This window comes from Camelus dromedarius, chromosome 7, assembly GCF_036321535.1.
Source record: "Camelus dromedarius isolate mCamDro1 chromosome 7, mCamDro1.pat, whole genome shotgun sequence".
NCBI classification, from domain to species: Eukaryota; Metazoa; Chordata; class Mammalia; order Artiodactyla; family Camelidae; genus Camelus; species Camelus dromedarius.
The window spans coordinates 43,011,168-43,030,155 of record NC_087442.1 but is presented as its reverse complement, the minus strand read 5'-3'; the positions used below and the strand labels follow the sequence as shown (position 1 = coordinate 43,030,155).

Genomic DNA, 18,988 nt, shown 5'->3' with positions numbered 1-18,988 from the left:
TCCTGGGACATCTTACATTAATGCAGGCCGAATGCTGAGAATAGCCACAACCTAGAAGACATTCAAACAGACGCTCATTGAAGGATTCAGGTAGAGCAGTAGGATGAGGGCTTGCCACTGGCCAGTTCAGACTCAGTTCCTTTGGACCTCCCCTCCCTTCTCTTTCTTCCTATCCTTTCCCCATTAGTCTGCAGCACCAGTTTGTCAGATCATTTGATTGTTCACCAAATGGTTGGGAAGACACAAAGAGTCCAAGAAAGTATTATCAGCATAGAAATTTATTTGAATTCAAAATAATATGGTTATATCTAGAATAGTGTAATAATTATCTAAAGCACATATCATCATTGGCTCTAAAGATATCATTCTTTTGAAGTCAAAAAATATGTATGTAGTAAGAATGTAGAAGGAAGCAAAAATATAAAAGACAAGTCTGCTGAGTATTGGGAGTCATTACAAGAGGGGCACGCCAAGACAATGTAACAGAGTCCAAATGATATAACATGCAGCAAGGAGTTCTCTTGCTTTACCAATGTCTGGAAAATAAACCAGTAACCTCAGTAATGCGAGAATACCTCCACTTGGTTAACAGGACAAACTTTCTAAGGGACACAGGTAGTAATTTACTAGTCTGCCCCTTCCTCTAACTCCTTTCCTCACACTGAATTCTTTTCTTTCCTCAAAGATAGGTTTTATCCTCTTGAAAAAAAATTGATTTTATTTGTAAGGTGGGGTAAATACATCCTGATTGAAGTATGTGAGGATTTAGCTGCAGATGCTCAGGGATCAAACTTCTGAGAAAGGTCAGTCAGCTAGTGAGCAGAGACCATCAGTGGCTTGCAGAAAAGAACCAGGTAGTAAGTGTTCACTAAATAGATAAAAAGAATAAGCAGTTAAAAATGGGTGAAAAATCCCAGGGTTTACTGTGACCTAGACAATCAAAAGCAGACAGGTGACCTTGGATTAAACCCATGTACTTGTGGAGTGAGCTATAAGTGGCTCCAAGATAGAGTTTGGTTTCCAACAGTGTCCACAGCCGAAGGGCAGACTCAGAACGTCTCCTCCTCTCGTAGGAACTGGAACACGGATGAGAAGTCTTTGTTTGAGTAGCCCTTCGCACACATCATCCTGTAGATCTGATGGGCTTGACTGCCCAGCAGGATTGGGCTCTTCGTGCTGGTAGCAGAGTCTTGTGCTAATCCCAGATCCTGAATCAAACAAGGGCAGGAGGGAATACATTGAGGCTGGTAGTTACGGCTTACTTTGGAACTGGGGCTCCCAATGCTTGGGTTTCAAAGAAGGGAAAATGAAGTCTGAAAAAATAAGAGACTTAGAGGCACGATGTTAAGTTATATATACTTCTACAAGTGCTTTCATATAGCTGCAAAACTGCTCCAGACAGAAACCTTGATTTCTGAGCATCCTTTCCACTCTTCCACCCTCTACCCAACCTATTCGTTTTGCTTTGACTTTGGTCGGGTGTTACTATCCAGGTGAGATCACACAGGAAAATGCTTTTTCAAATCTGAAGAAGCCTGTAAGCCTAAGACAAACCCCATTATGAAATTATGAATGATGAAATTATGAATGATCAAAATATCCACTCAATCTCTTATTCAACAAATATTTAACAACTGCCATGTGCTGGGCACTGTTCTCAGTGCTGGTGATACAATCATGATAAAACCAAGTCACTGTTCTCCAGAACTTACTGTCCAGTGAGGAAGAGAGACAAGAAAACAAATCTTAAACTTCCAGACAATGACAAGTGCTATGAAGAAAAATAAAGCAGGGTAAGGGGTTAGAAAGTCATACATGGCATGGGGTGGGGTGGGAAAAAGAGTTCTGATAGTTCTGAGAGAAGGGATGTTTCAGGACAACATCCCTGAGGTGAAGATACTCATCCTAAGATCTGAGTGTTAGGGAGCAGTGCGTTCTTTGGAGAACTAGGAGAAGAGGCAGGCAGATGGAACAGCAAGGTAACGGCCCGGCCCCGCAGTGGGGCACGGCTCCGATGTTCAAGAAGTGGTAAGAAAGCCAATGAGGCAGAATCAGAGCAAGGAGGCTGGGGCGGGAAATGAGCCTGGGGATGGGCAGAGGTAGACCACGGAGGCTTTATTATGTTTGGTAAGGAGCCTGGACTTTATTTTAAGTGTAATGGACATTCATCTTCAGAACAACTCTTTAAGATCTCAGAGAGCTAATGCCTCATTCTGAGTTTCATAAAACTTATGGCTGTTTAAACATAGACAAAAGTTAATGTTATAAATCTTTTATTATTAAACTGCAGTGAAAGGATATCCTCTACCTCTGTCCAACCGTGAAGTATGTGGGGTGGATGGAAGGCAATGAAGACACGGATAACTGAAACAATATTCCCCAGATTTCATTCTATTTGTGATTATTATATAAGAGCTGCAAACAAGTGGTAAAACCAACTAGATTTTCTTCTTACCATTACTATCTTCATTTCCCCTATCAACAGAAAAGCCACCAAGCAATGGAATAAGAAGAAAAGAAGCAAGATGAGGACTATTTGTATTCTTTGAGGAACATCCTTGATAAATGAACAGTTACTGAATACTATCCACTCAAAGGAGAAAATGATTCAAAGAGAAAGTAAGCAAAGTTTAAAGAATGAACTAAATCTCTAGCCTCCTGAAAATGCATCATGCTGTATGTGTTAGCATTTTGTGCCTATTTGTGTCATTTTTACATGTTAAACACATACATTTGGAAAATCTACTTAATCTTAAATTCTCCTATAACTGCCACTAAAAAGCAAGTTTAATTAAGCAAGTAATAACCCACACACTTAACAAATGTGGACAGCTACGTTATTGCTTATACCCAGACAAGCTTCTTTTGTCAACATCACTCTGCTGTACATCTGCAAGATGCATTTATTTAAAAAGGACAGGGAGGAAAGCTACATAGAAAGACTGCACTTAATTTTTAACCTAGTAATATAACTAGAATATAAGAACCGAGAGTAAATACAACACCTTGAGGAGAAGACAACACTACTGAGAAGAAAAGTCTATCAGAGGTTTTCAAAGGAACAAGTGAATACCCCAAATAAAAGCTAATAAAAACCAGAAAAGAGGGGAAAACATAAAATAGCTTTGGTGGTTACTACCTTAAAGGAGGGACATTCTAAAAAGAGAAGGGTGATTTAGTCTATAAAAGCATAAGTGGCTTATCAATCCTGAAATGTTAGAAAAGGCATCCTTTGAAGCCTGTAACATATAATTTAAGACAAATACTCCCCTTCACCAATCAAATAAAAATATTTATGAATTCATGAGCTCAGTGGGTGGTTCAAGGAAAAAATATACAATTGTAAAAGGTTTTGACAAATTAATGGAGGACCAGGTTGTTACATTTCACAAGGACACAGGTATCCTGGGTGAGCACCAAGGTGGTCATGATTTTCCTTAAGTTGTTCCTTCGTGGCCATCAGAAACAGACTTCTAGGTTGGAGAGTTCAGAAGAATGATCTAGTTTTTGTACTGATTATGTTCTGATTACATACACACAATATATTAGAATTTTAAGGTGTTAAGACCTAGAAATAAACCTACAGCTTCTACTTCAATGACACACTAATATCATCTCCCCCAACACAATGAGATTCAATAGCAGTTGAGCAAAAAACATCTGTAAGTAAAGGCTTGATCTGGCCAAGCAGGTACAATTGCTTTAATCAGTGTAGCATTATGGGGATTTCTTTAATCTCTATTAGTTTCTCTACACAAATCTAATTAGCTATGGTATATTTTTGCTAACAGCTCTCTGAGATGATGATAGACTGATTTTAAGTTCCTTTCTAAATTCTCTCATTCTAAGCAAAATTCAGAAGTCTTATTCTTTATAAGGGAAATGACAACTGCATTTTGTAGAGAAAACTAGAGCAAAAGAGAACACTAATGTCCATATTTTTTATTGTACTGTCTTATGCTATTAGTTGAAAAAAAACTATCTTTTATTATCAAGAAAATAATTTTAAAGGAAGGACCTTAACAGGAGCAGATTCCTCCTGGGTAGGGACACTGGAGAAAACAATGGAAGTCAAGGTGTTACATGGAGGAGAGGACAGCTACAGTGGAGATTCCCAAAATAAAGCCAGCACCGCGCACACTCTGCTTGTTAGCAGTCTCCCTGGGTGGAGCTATTAGCAGTATTTTAGGAACCAGATAAGCTAACAGGTCACAACCCACTTCATACAGATACATAATGCAAACTGGGCATAAATGCTACTCTCTCACTTTTCTGTGTGCTCCAATAAATGACCCTGAAGCTCTGATGAAAACAACACACTTAAGGATCTACTTTCTGTTTCCAGCAAGAGCAACACCGCACAATTATAAAAGCCTGTGTGGAGGATATGCAAACCAAAACACAAGGTACAGACTGGCATAAAAATAAATATTTTCTTAAATGAAACACGAGGAGAAATAAAACTACAAAATAAGAAACATAGTCTCCAATATGGTTTCATCCAATAAATATTCAAAGTGAGCCGACAATGTGCCAGGTGCTGTGCCCCAGGCCGGGCTGGAGGAACAAGGAGGGATGAGGCCGCAGAGGGAAGAGCACGTGCGCAGGGAGGGCCGGGGAGAGCGAGAGCAAGAGGCAGAGATAAGCTGGGCGAGGATGGAGCAGAGAAGGGGAGGCAAGAACGGGCTGGTGCGGCGAGCAAAGGCCAGACCACCAAGTGCCTGCAAGACAACGTGTGGAGAGGGGCTTCAACCTGCAAGCAACTGGAAACCATGAGACAGACAATAGGAGAAACGACATAATCAGGCTTTTACATTTTAGGAAGCTTGCCCTTTACCACAGAAAATGAACTGGAGAAGACGAGGAGAGGCAAGGAGTCCAGTTAAGGGCTGATGTGGGAAAATCTAAATGAGGCTCAGCCAAGGGACCAGCAGTGGCAGAGAAGGACAGTGAATGAATTTAAGGCATATTCAAGAAGTAGAATGGACAAAACATCACAGGGAATGAAGGAGAGTAAGCTGAGAATGTATCAAGTATATGGATTATTACTTTTGTAAAATATTAAATGGCGGGGGTGTGGTGGGGTGAGGAGGGTAGTCCCTACGCAAAAATCTAATTCTGTTCGTCCAAAAATTATTTCCTAACATTGAGATCACAAATGAGAGGAGGTCAACAATGTGCTTTTCAAATGACTTTACACATAAATAAATATATATTCTTAAAGAAGGAACATGTATTTGGAAATCCAGTATCCTGCAAAAGAGCCTCTCTTCTTTTGTGATATGTACTTGCAATGTCATTGTATTATCAACCATCAGAAAATGCTTACTGCTTCCATTCTAAGGGCTTGGTAAATTGATGTCAATTTATGATGAAGAACAAAATTTTACCAGCTCACATTACAAACAAACCCAAACACAAAAGAAAATTTCAGCCTACTCTTCTCATCTGAGAGGCCAGAATTAAAAATGAACAAGATAATGGTTTTTATCCCAGCTAAGTTTTAACTAATTTCCAGTGAGTAAATGAATCACTATTTTAGTGACCCTGCCTTCTAGGATAGACATATGTTTTGTTATGGGCGGGGGTACGTTGGGGTGAGGGGAAAGAGAGAAAGAGAAGGGAGGGAAGGAGAAGAATTAGACCATTAAAATGCTCCCCCCACAGCCTGGTAGACTCTGTATGTACCATACCTTAGCCATAAGTGTTGTTCCGAATCCTCCCTGATAGTTATTAGCTGAGGGAACTCCATCCATCACCCCAGGTACAGGATTATAAGTGTCACTTGACCAGCACCGTCCTGAGCTCATATTTAGGATTTTAGCCAATAGTTTTGGGTCAAGCCCTAACCTGTCAAAGGTCAAAGAAAAGAAGTGTTATATGTCAAAATGTTCAAGTCATGCGTCACTTATTTAAGTATGAGGATGCTCCATCTTCTCTCTCCATTTATGATGTTTTCAAAAATCAAAGCAGACTGATGAGAGAGAAGAATCCAATCTTAAATTACAGGGTATTAAAAGCTAGTGATTAAACATTTCTGAGCCAGGATATTCTGCACTGAGAGAAAACCTTCTGCATTCTCCTACTTTTAAGAAATAACATATAATTGCCTAAAAGTGTCGCTGGTTTATCACACACATGGGCTTTCTAGTCTTTTGGACATTACTACATTTATGTGTCGCATAAGAACCTTAAGCCAATATGATGATCTAAATTCTACAGTCTTTACTCACAAATGATATATTTCAGAAAGAAACATTGACAGATAAACTATGTATCATGGGAGTCTGTGTGGATGCATTTATATGTATGTTTATTCTTTTAGCTTTTATGAGAATAAATGCAAGAGATGAGCCATGAGCAGTAAAATGAGCTTAAGAGAAGTTATCATTATAAAAGGAGATATTTCTTGCTCTAAACTTTTCCTTATTTATTGAATCTTCATTAGACAATCTTGCTTATGAAGCAAGTCTGCACAGAGTTGTGACATATGCTATCTATTCAGAGACATGCATTATAGTTCTGGGTCAACTGCTGATAAGGTTACTGATCCTGATAAAACAAAGCTTGCCCAAGCGGAAACATCATTTGTTCTATCACTGAGCTGATGGCATAAACGGCTGTTCAATGTGGACCCAGGAAAAAAAAAAAAGAAAGAATTAAAATGCTCTATTACTTTGATTCCAAGTATCTTAGTGCAGTCTAGGAAGCATAGTTTTGCTGAGTATCTTTTAATCAAGTTTTAAATAAAACTTTCTCCTTTTTGTTAAAACCAATTCCTTCCAGAATTAAAAAAAAAAAAAAGACTAAGAAGAGACACATAAAAATGTTAAACAAATTGTGCATTCTGGTATGCTTAAGTTCTTATTACTTGTGTGTTAGAAATATATGTCCGTTTATTTCCAGATCGGAAGATAATGACCAGTAAGACCTTTTTTCCAATGCTCCAGTGGGGTCTAGAGCTAATAGCCAGGATGCGTATGGACTTATCACATAATATAACTGTTATGTAATCAGACCTTCAAGGAGCAGCTGTGGTTCAAGGAATACTATTCAGCATGCCATGTATATAAAGTCAAACGGTGACCCATGTTACAATAAGGGGTTTTTACTAAAGATTATAACAGATAAAGATTCCACCTAAATCGGCTATCATACATTCTGTTCAATTGTACACTGCCAGAAAGTAACCTGACAGTTTCATTCATTCTTCTATAAAAATCCAAATTTGTAACATGTGTAATTTGCTACTGCTGCTTTTTTCCCCCTTTTAAGTAAACTTAGGCTCTAAGCATGCTGTAGTAGCAGATGACTTAGAGAAAGATAAAGTCAATGTGCTTAGGGAGTAATTGTGAAAAGTAAAATCACAAATGAACAATTAGTTAATTTGCTGTAACCACAAATATATATATTATCTAAGCACAAATATTCAAGAATGTATATGTCTAATGTGTTCCATGAACAAGGGATATTTTTAAAGACCCCAAGACATTGCTTTCTCTTTCCATCTGAAATATAATTTAGGCTTCCTAATTAAGATTTTCTTTTAAAATGGCTTATCATATTTAAGGCAGCAGATATCCTCCCCTCCTTATCACCTATCAGGTTAGACTCAACAGTGCCTCACAACAGCCTTTACTGCTAAAGAAATTCGTACTCTGTCTGTAATACTCACCAAAATGGGAGCAAAGCTTATTTTTCTCTGTAAAACCTACATTTCATTTTTCTTGAATGTTCAAGGGAACATACTGGCACTGATTTATGGAACCCTTTTTGGTGAACATACTACTATTTAGAAGCATCCTGAGGGGCACTCAAAAAAACGAGGTGGCAGTTGTTACGTGCTCACTTTTCAAATCCAATGCTTCCCCTCTGATTCCCTTCAGGAGATGGCTACTCCCTCTCCGCTCCTCCCCAACCCCTCCAACAGCAGAGTGTATCATTAAAAAGAGCAAGTTGGAAGTGTTTTGCATTTCATCTTTCTGAGGATTCTTTCACTGGCATATATATAACTGACAGTTAAAATTAGACATGATATTAAAATCAGTTACTGAAGTCCTCTGTCTTCCACTGTGCCCAAAGCTTGTAATGGTTTGAAACCAGCTAGAATACACAGTAATTGTCATTCAGAGAGTCTATCCTAGAACGTCATGCTTCACTGGAGAAGACTGAGTTTCCATTTGAAATCAACAAATTAATCCAAGACAGGTATCTGAAAGGGCAAGTTTAATAGGAAGCAGCTACTGGGCTCTCAACCATGATAAAATGTTATTGCTGTTTCCCTGTAAATTGGCTGGGAACATATGATACTTTCTGCATAAGAGCCCCATTGCTGTTCAGGAGATATACAGCTCAAGCCATCAAACGGATGACAGTCTGTCAGTCCCCATAATAACTTGCCACTGGATGTGGTTCGAGAGTACGCGCGTGCATACATGTGGCTTTACAATTGCTGGAATGTTCTCTGATATAAAAAGAGAATGAATTCACTGCTCTGACCGCATATGTAATGCAATTCAAATAAACGTCACTGTGTCAAATCTATTCACCTTTAAAACACAAGAATCTTAAATGAACTTTTGGGAGAAGTTAAAAATGATACCTAAACTGTAAAAAACAAAATTAGAGAAGCCAAGTGTTTGCCTTCACTGTAACCAAGGCTTTTAAGGGTCAAAAGTGCCTGCTCACTTTATAGTCTCTATAAGTACCTATACTGTCTGGTTTTATGTAAGAACAAAGCAAATGATGTCCCTAAACTGAGATGTTTGTGTCACAGGAACCGATCTGGAAATGAAACATCTAAGACTATGTCAATTTAAAGCAATCATTCAGTCATTCGCCGATGTTTACGCAGATCTGCCTTTTGCAGGTGCTGTGCTTGGGGCCAAGGAGATCGTAATACAGAAGCTAAGAATAGGCTGTGCCTGTCCTCCAGGAGTGGGCCAGTTAAGACACACACCCGGTAACTTTTACCTGAGGCAAGGGAAAAGCCTCCTCCCTCTTCTCTCCACCTCATTCATCTGACAGATCCTCACCGAGTGCCTACAGTGTGCCAGGTATGTTCTTAAGGTACAGCAATGAGCAGACCAAGCTCATAGAGCTTGCTTGCATTCTAGTTGGGAAGATAGGCAATAAACAAACAAATACATAATGCTAGCTAGTGAGAAGTGTTATGAAGAAAAAAAAACATTAAAGTACTTTTCAATTCAAATCCTAAGCACCACCACCATCACATCAATAACTACCATGTACTGAGTACCTACTATGTGTTAGGAACTGTTTGAAAAACTTTACATGGATTAATTCATTTAATCTCCCCAACAACCTTGTGGATAAATACCACTATTTTTGTCATTTTATAGATGAGAAAAGCTTAAGTCTGTGGCAGAGCTGGGATGTGGGCATCAACAGACACCCAGACTCTCACCGTCCTGAGTCTGCCTGGGTCATATGGGTAGCCAGCTTAACAATCAACCATCATGATGGCCTCTTATCAGTTTTTTTAAAGAAATCTGGTCAAACTTTTATTACAAACCTTTTGCCATCTGTTATATCTATTAGGGTATACAACTAAGAGGCTTCAGTCATCACCCAAATGAAAAGGCAACACCTTTGGGCACTAGCCAAGAAGCTAAAATGATGCTTGTGGGAAACTTCTCATTTTGAACAGCCTTCCAGAAATTCAACTATTTTAAGCTTCTTTTGGTGGAAGAAGACAATATGATTGTTGCCAGAGGGGGCTAGGCCCTGGTTGGTAATGCAAGTAACTTGTTATATCACCAATATTGAAAAAAACGAAAACAAACCATTCCCGGTGAAACAAAAATAAAAACAAAACAACAAAGCTCACATTGTCAACATTATTCTTAAGTGCTGCACAGGAACAAAACCTCTCTAATGCAAGTAGGGCAGCTTTAGTACCAAAAAACTATGTTCTGAGTCCTAATTAGAACCTAATTAGAAGGTAGGAAGGTCTAGTAAAAAAGAATCTCAAAATACATTGTATGCCAATACTGTTTATGCTTTACTTTTCTATAGCATTTAAACATTTCACTAACATCCATAAGGACTCATTGTAAAACATCATAGCGTCAATAGGAGTTTAAAATTGTAAGGTTTTATTCTTCTATTAAAAAAGGGAAATGTCAGTGTTTCAGAAAAAAACACTGACTTATGAGAATGAAATTAATCAGAAATGATCACTTCATAGGAATATGTGACTCAATTTGTAAATGTTGACATTAATGCTCTAAAAAAATTTTCCCTTCAGAGTGAACTGAGTATAAATGGCTGAACCACTTTGATGCTACACTTTGTGGGAATTTACTACTTGGGAATTTATGCTTGCTGATGCCAATTTTCTCTTTCACCTTGCAAAGCTCAATAAATCGTGGCCGCTCTCTATACTCTATTAGAGAACAATCCTGTCATTTTAAACCATGTCTGTAAACCATGGAGAAAAGACAATAGCAGAAACAATCATTTTTAGGACTTTCAAAGCACTGGGAGTCTCTGTAAGATAAACTGATAAAATCCTAATGTTATGAAAATAAGCAATTCATTAGTACAATGTGAAGCACCACAAACTTATAAATTATTTTAACAGTTAAGTAAAATTAATGAGCTCCTGCTTTGTGTTCAGATACTATATATATATATTATATATATATATATATATATATATATATAATATATATATTTAAATGTATATATTTTGTTTACACATATATATGTCAGTAAAAGTAATATATAGAGAGTTTTGGAAAAATTAAACATTGAAAGTTGCATATTTCTAAACAGTATTTTCGTCATAGTGGATCAAGGCCAACAATGAGGGGAAATCTATTTATTGCTTCTGTTTTTAGTATTTCTATTTGGAATTTTATCACTTTTCTTTTCCCTTTGATAACAAACCTACTCTAGTAGACAATGTATATATACATTTCATTGTATATATTTTATTCGACTCATTTGATTCCACTGATTTTCATACTATTCTTCATTAGCTGGTCTTTGGCGTTAGACTTCCACAAGTACTTATTGTACAAATACTTCATTTAGAACGGGAAATGATCATCTAGTAAGAGTTTTGCTAGAGAAATTAACTGAGGAATGCTACGGGATACCTAAGGAACATCCTGATCCAGTGATACTCAGAGTACAAAGCAGAATATAAAATAAACTGGTAAAGATATAGGGAAATTTCAGTATAGTATAATATAGGCTTTTACTATATTATATATTCATTTATATCCAGAAACACGAAGATACAGTTCTAAAGATGCATATGCATACTAACGCTCTAGTCCTATTGTCAACACCAATTAATTTTGTATGCAATTTTGGTTCCAGAAATTTACATTTTCCTCTTCCATAAAATTAGTCTAGAGAATGGACATGAAAACAAGTTACTAGTAACCAGTTTTTTAATTACGATAAGTGACCCATAGCCTAAAACTGGCTACAAAACAGACATAACACTTGGAAAAGTTTCCTATATACTCTCAGTTTTATTAAAGCTTTGTACAGATATGACTTACCATCTTACAGACATTCAATTTTAAAATGTAAATGGTACAGGATATTGATAAACCAATTAGCGCTGATGCAAAGCAAATTCCTCTTTTATCTCAATTACAACATGACAACTTAATAGGTCAAGATAGTTTAACATCTGAGACAAGGGCAATTCAATAAAACAACAGCATCTTGATATGGTAATTAAGAGGAAATGTGAATCCATTACTGTGTTTTAAAAAATATCTCAAGCACTTTGGCTCTTTTCATTGCTTTTATCAAAAGCTATGATATGAAACACTACTCTGATTTGTGATACATTTGGTAAGCAATTTGGGAAGTGTGAAGAAAATACATGAATAAGAGCATCTTTCTCATTAAGCATTGTCAGCAAGAAATGTGTAATTATTATATTCATGAAATATAAAACATCCAAAAAATTAATTAGGTGATTAATCATAGGTAGCATTCCTAACCCAAAAGATTAAAGGCTAAAATTAAGACATTAACCTTAAGCATTCTAAAGGATGATCATCATTACAGGAAAAACAGAATTCCTGAATCACTTTAAGGAAGTATGAATGCCATCTTATTTCCATGAAAAGATATACCCTTAATGTAAAGTGACAAAACCCCAGGCAAGTTAAAATGAAAAGTTACGTGTAAGTGGCAGCTTTTTAAATGCCATCCAGTGTATCTGAGAATAAACAACCAAGAGCCCTTTTAGTGTAGATTTTGGGGACTATATTTAAAATAGATACATAAAACCAGTCACATGGTAGCATAACATGAATTCACTATACATTAAAACTGTTTTTTATAGAAATTTGTCCTACATGGCCAAAGACTGTTTAAATTTTATAGTAAAGGTGTTTCTTGCATTTCAACATAATAGACGAAATGGAGCTCCCATTTAAAAAGGATAATGTAACTTCAAATATACAGCACGATACATTTTATGGTTTACAGCAGAGAGTATTCATGCTCTCCAGGGTCCTATTGGTTGTCCAATAAGCAAAGTCTATTAAAGTTCAATAATGAAGTACTTTCAAAATATTCCTGGATCATCTCATTTATCTCTCATGAACATTTGTTTTCAACATCAGAAAATCAAAACGGAAAGCTCATAAAAACTGTTAACATATGAAAATGTACTATTCAACAAACCTGATTCCCAGATTCATAGCTTCAGCAGTTCCAATCATACTAATAGCTAACAGCAAGTTGTTGCAGATCTTCGCAGCCTGAAAGTAAATTGAGTATATATTAAATATCTTTATTTTCAAGCTGTAACTCATACTAATAGCTAACAGCAAGTTGTTGCAGATCTTCGCAGCCTGAAAGTAAATTGAGTATATATTAAATATCTTTATTTTCAAGCTGTAACTCACAGGATGCTTTTCTCCACCCAATTCCACATGCTTGTAAAAGTCAGAGCATTCCACTGCTGATTCTTTCCAATGGGGAAAGGAACTGGGTGCTGCATGCCTCCTTCTGAGCCTGACATGCAATCACAGAGCAGACTGGGCATCTCGTCCACTAGGGAAGGACCCTGCAGTGCGGTGACTGAGCTACTCCTATGGGTGCAGCACAGTGGGGAATATGGATCAATGTATCCCACGACTGCTCTTTCAGGAATGGGGCTGACATTCTAATTGAAGAAATGGGAGTAACACACTGAATGAAAAGGCAATGAACAAACAAGCACACAAAATTAAGTGGTAAATTGTATGATAGTGGGTATAAGACAGAGACAATATGAGTCCAGAGAAAGCAGATCACTGAGGGCAGGAGCAGAGAGGAAGTGGAACCTGAAACCATCTCTCAGAAGGCAGGTAGGAATTACATAGGCAAGAGAGGGAAAGGAGGAGAGCAGGGAAAAGGGTAACTATGTAAGAGCATGGGATGATCCTGAGTACAATAAGAAAATGGACTCCTGTGCAGAGGGTTTAAGGAATGGTGAGAAATTTGATCGTTAAGGCTGGGTCAAGAGCTACAAAAGTTAGTGTATTAAAACTTGATATGGCAGGAAATAGGGATCTATTCAAAGTGTCAGAATTGGGAAGTCTATGATGATACAAGCATCCTGATGGAGTTGGTTTTGGTTATGTTGCTGGCAGAGTGGCAAATCTGGCATCCAGAGATCCACTAAGGCCCTGTGAGCAGTAAACAAGAAGTGAGATAATGGAAAACTGGACCAGGTAATGTGTGGAATGAACAAGACAGCCAACAATGAGAGCCACTGAAGCAAAAATCAATAAAATGTGGAGGACTGACTAGACAAGGGAATGGAGACAATAGATATATTTAAAATCATACCAAAGTCTTGAATAAGATAAAGAGGGAGCCAGTGCTAAGACAAAGCATGAGGAGGAGGGAGTGACAGTGTGTGTGCTGGGTAGGAGGGGGACAACTAGTGTGATTTCAGAGTTTAGTGCTGTCATTCATCTCTACCTGATTAGAGGATTGATATAACACATTTCTCAATGAAAATTATTTGGTTTTTAAGAAAAAGATTAAAGTGCATAGGTTACTTCCACCTGACAGTACCACAAACAGAGCTGTGGTAAGTAATTACGAAATTAGAGAGAGGATAACAGCAAGTCAGACATAAGCACTTCATACAGAAGCAGTTTTAAGGATAATTTCAATGGTCACTGGGATAAATATGTCAAAATCTGAAATGATGGAACTTTTGGATATCTTTTAAAATTAGGTTAATTGGCAGATGTCTGTTTACTTCCATTAGAAATGATTGAAAACTAATTTATACCAAATTAATTTAAGAAAATCTGAGCAAACAAAAAATTCATAGATTGAACAGAGTAAGGAGGAATCAGATTGTGGTCAGGAAAGAAAAATGAAGATTAGCCATTTTTTTACATCATTTTACATAAAGTCAGTGTCATTAATGTGAAAATGTTACCTGCCCAGTCCCAACGGCTCCACAGTACACCACATTGGAGCCCATGCACCCCAGCAACTCCTGGGCAGCAGCAAATTCATCTTCGACTCCTCCCACCATAAACGTTAGGTTCCCAGACCGAGCAGCTCCCACACCTGAAGGATTTGAGGGTAAAGAGGTAAAAGCAGAAGGATACATTTCTTAAAGTGTTTAAGTAGACAGCAAAATTAGAGAAAATCCTCAAACCAAATGAGAACATCTTGCCTCTAAGTTGTATTTATGTCAAGCTTGTATAAGATACCGTAAATCTCTCCTGGAATATGTCAATAGTCAAGTACCATGGAGGTTACTCATAAGCCAAAGGGACATACAGATTCAGTCAAACTCAATTTATCTCAAATATTTTGGCATGATCATGGAGTGCCATGGGGATTTGAAATGTGAATTCCATTATTCTCATGCATCTCTTATTCTCTTAAGAAACCTATTCATAATAAAAAGTAAATGGAAAAGGTGACCTGTGCCCTGACTGACACAGGAGCAGCTAGAGGGGTCTGCTGTCCAAGTTTGGACTTGGGGTCTCTGGCTCACTCACTTGCTCTCCTCACACTATCTACAGATGAGACCTACAAAGAGGGACCTGTCTCTTTTTTCCTCCCATAAACAAGTTTGCATTTCAAATGGATTCTTTGTTAAGGTAAAGAAAACAGTTGCTTAGTTAGACTGATCATTCTGATGTACATTCTGTAATACTATTTTTCTTTTCTCTTGTGCCATAAAGGCGTGCATACCTTGAAGATTTTGTAGGTTCAGGTCCAGACCATCCCATTAAGGTGAATACTGCAGTAAGGTGAAAGTCACATGAATTTTTAGGTTTCCCAGTACATATAAAAGTTATGTTTACACTATACTGTAGCATTATGTCTAAAAAAAAAAAAAAGTACACGCCTCAATTTAAAAAGTCCTTACTGCTAAAGAATGCTAAGCATCATGTGACACCTCAAGGTTGCCACAAACCTTCAAATTGAAAAAAAAACCCAGTATCTGTGAAGAGCAAGAAAATAAAGTATGCCTGTACACCTTTGGGGCAATCCATTCCTAGTTATTCGGCAGGAAGAAGAAATAGACTTTAACACTGGTTTGGCCACTCCTTAGCATCTCAAACAAAGGTCTGATGCATGTTCGTTAATTGAAATGATTGGAGAAGCAACTTCTCCTTTAACACAGAAAATATGGCCTAGACTTGTCCTAAAAAGGAAGGGTGGGGGGGAGCTTCACTTATCTCAATTTTTATTAACTATAAAATAAAACCAAGATTATTACTGCTGCTTTTAGCATTAGAGAAATCTTCATTCATAACTTTCAAGTTAGGTTTTGTTGTTCGAAACCAGGAAAGTATGTGTAAGAGCAATATTGGTAAAATTTTTGCCTTTACAACTTACAGTACAGCTAGGAATAAAGAAACTGTAATCGTCTGCACTATGTATCAAACCTGGCCATTAGAATAGACAGCTGCAAGTAATGGCCTACTTTTGAATTTAATTTATTCAATGAAATACACAATTTTTATACATAAAAAGCCCAAATGAAGAGATTCCTATTTCATTGAAACTGTGAATATTCTGCTACTGCCAAACCGAGTGGCCTTTCTATTTTAGTTTATGCTATTTTTAACTAATTATTAAAAGCAAAAGAAGTCAGCATTATGTAAGCCAAACAGTCTTGGAAGAGGGAGTGCCCACATGCTATGAAAGTCTGAGATGCTCACATATGGTTAAATTACATTATTTCACAATATTTTCAGACACACTGTGGGGCTGATTATGTACAAAAACCCAATTATAACAAATGCTTTTAATTAACCGATCTGTGTCATTTGAACATTCTGATAATGTTGAAGTTTAAGTGACTGTCATTTGGTTAGTTTCTAATTTACTTCAACAAGACGGTGGATCATTAATGTTTTACAATTATTTTGCTCAATTTCTATAGCCATTTTTATTCAAACCGCATAAACCACCCTTACTTCAAATCCTGTTGATCTGACCTATAGAAATTAAGTAGACGATTTAAGTCAAAGCTTACAAACAAATCCAGCACTATCCATCATAGGTCAATAGCTTTGTATCTAGATTACAGGCTGCTAAACAGCTTCAGAGAGTCATTTATTAAAGGAGAATTAATGCTGACAACAGTTCTCAGCTGGTTAATCTTTTGACAGGTGTACTTTCTCACTTGTTCAAACACATATTTCAAAACGAAGAAATAAGTTACTTAAGTGAGAGAAGACCACAAACGAAGGAATAATTCATCTTTTAATTCAGAGGTTGGTGGTATTTCCACCCTTTCCTCCTTTAATTGTGGTGGTGTAATTATTTCCAACTTTATCATAATCTGCCTTCTAATGTAAGGGTCTGACTGAACTGGGTAATTCTAAAGTTTTGGCATTCCTTGGGACCAAATTCTACCTTTCCATACATATTCCCCTAACCATGTGATACTATCGAGCCTAGTCCCATTGTAGAGGCAAAATTAAGACCTAAATTATCCTAAAACAAGTGCACCCATTTTTAGTTTTGAAATAACATATAGAAAGCTAGAATTCTAAAGCTGTGAAAGACAGCTCATGGATTTCAGAAGACACTGTATATATTTTGATGTCTATGAATAATAAACAATACATTTATTACATTGCCATGCCATTTTAATTCTGGCCCACTCCCCAAATTAGGAAAGTATGGAATATATACTTAGGCAGCTGCTAGAATATTGGGAGAAATCATTATTTTACCTTATATTTTAGTAATTGTATATACAAAACCAAAATACATCTTATGCTTACAGCATTTACACACCTTATTAAAATCTTTGGCTTTCTTACCCAATTCCTCCATGACACCATAAAGCACTTGACAAGGTGAGCGCTGGGGTTGTGTTTATGTCAGCATTCCATTATCTACCATGGTGCATGATACGTTCAATAGACAGTTGTTCAGTAAATTAATTTATGAACATGATACAGACAGCAAAGGACCTAGAGATGAAATATCTGGTTTGGGGATGTGCCACTTCCTGGCTGTGTCATTAGAAACAGATTACCTAACTTCTCCAAGTTTCAATGTATAAAACAGGACAAGCATTAATAACTTCTTCATAAAGTGGCTGTGAATATATCAACATGTGCTATAAAATATAAAATGCTATTTAAATGTGAGGCCTTACTACTTTATAACCTGAATTTGCAAAGTGGGAGTTTTATCTTCACCTATATAGTACCTTGAAGTCCTTTCCTATTTGGTTATCTAAGCCATTTTCTTCTCTAGGATAATTTTAGCCTCTCTGGCTAAATATTAGCCAGCTTGAGCCAATCCTATAAATAATGGAAGCAGGCTGGCCCAGGTTAAGAAGTACTCAAGTGGTCCACAGCCAGTGATATTAAGATTACAGTAAAGACCTCTTGTAAAACCGTTTAAAAGCAGCATAGTGTATTCCAAAGTGACAAGAATGCTGCATTTGTTTGGTTTTATTCACTCAACAAAATTAACCTACTAAGAATCAAGCCCTGAGTTAAGCCCTGGGGTTCTAGATGAATAACATATGTCCCCACTCCTAGGAAGTGACACAATTGTGATCCAGCCACTTCTCTCCTTTCGCGTCACTACCACCTGGCTGAGCCACTACCATCTCTCGCTTGGACACTACAATAGCATCCTACGTGACCTCCCTTCAGCTTTTGCCTCCAAAGTCTATTCTCCATATGGCAGCTAGAGGGATCCTTTCAGAATATAGTTGACCCTTGAATAACGCAGGGGTTAGAGGCACTGATCCTCTGAGAAGTTGAAAATCTGAGTGTAACTTATGGTCAGCCCTCTGCATCTGCAGATTCAACCAGACGAGGATCACGTAGTTCTGTAATATTTACTAATGAGAAAAAAATCTGTGGATAAGTGGGTCCACACAGTTCAAACCACTGTTGTTCAAGGGTCTACTGTATAAACCTAGTTCGTGTTTCTTCCCTACTCTCAAGCCTCCAAAGTGTCCCATCACTCTCAGTATAAAATCCAAAGTCCTACGAAGCCCCGCGTGATGCGGCCGTTGGCATACCATTCTCTTCATCGCTCACTGCTTCCCAGCTACCCGGGCCTCCTTGCTGTCCCTGAAACAGGTCCAGTTGAGTTCCCATCTCAAAGCCCCGCACTTGCTATTCCTTTTGCCTAGAATGTTCTTGCCCAAGATATTCATGATTTGCTTCCTTTACTTCATCCAGGTTTCTTCTCAGTATTTACCTCTTTAGATAGGCCTTCCCTGACCCCTCAACTGAGCAATCTAAGATGGCACCCCACCACTCTCTATCCCCTTTTCCTGCTCTGATTTTATTCACAGCATTTATTACCACCTGTTTATGTTAACACCTCTAGTTATTTGGTTTTGGTCTATATTCCTCACATGAAAATTAGCTCCATGAGAGCAGCAACCCTTTGGCCCATTCACCCCATGTTCCCAGTGTCTGGTACATAAGAGATGCTCAGTAATACAGTATTTGCTCCACGAAAGAGAAAAAAGGAG

The 18,988-nt window shown here is 37.5% G+C and overlaps 1 protein-coding gene across 1 annotated transcript in view; it reads right to left on the bottom strand.

The window, feature by feature from the left end:
- Positions 1-260: 260 nt before the first annotated feature.
- Positions 261-18,988, bottom strand: part of HIBADH (3-hydroxyisobutyrate dehydrogenase) — a 95,915-nt gene continuing 77,187 nt past the window's right edge. The window contains exons 5-8 of the mRNA XM_031455101.1: positions 14,444-14,577; positions 12,685-12,761; positions 5,694-5,850; positions 261-1,208 (exon numbers count right to left, since the gene is read on the bottom strand). Of these exons, the coding sequence (XP_031310961.1) occupies positions 1,050-1,208; positions 5,694-5,850; positions 12,685-12,761; positions 14,444-14,577 (527 nt within the window). The 3' untranslated portion in view covers positions 261-1,049. The remainder of the gene's footprint in view (positions 1,209-5,693; positions 5,851-12,684; positions 12,762-14,443; positions 14,578-18,988) is intronic.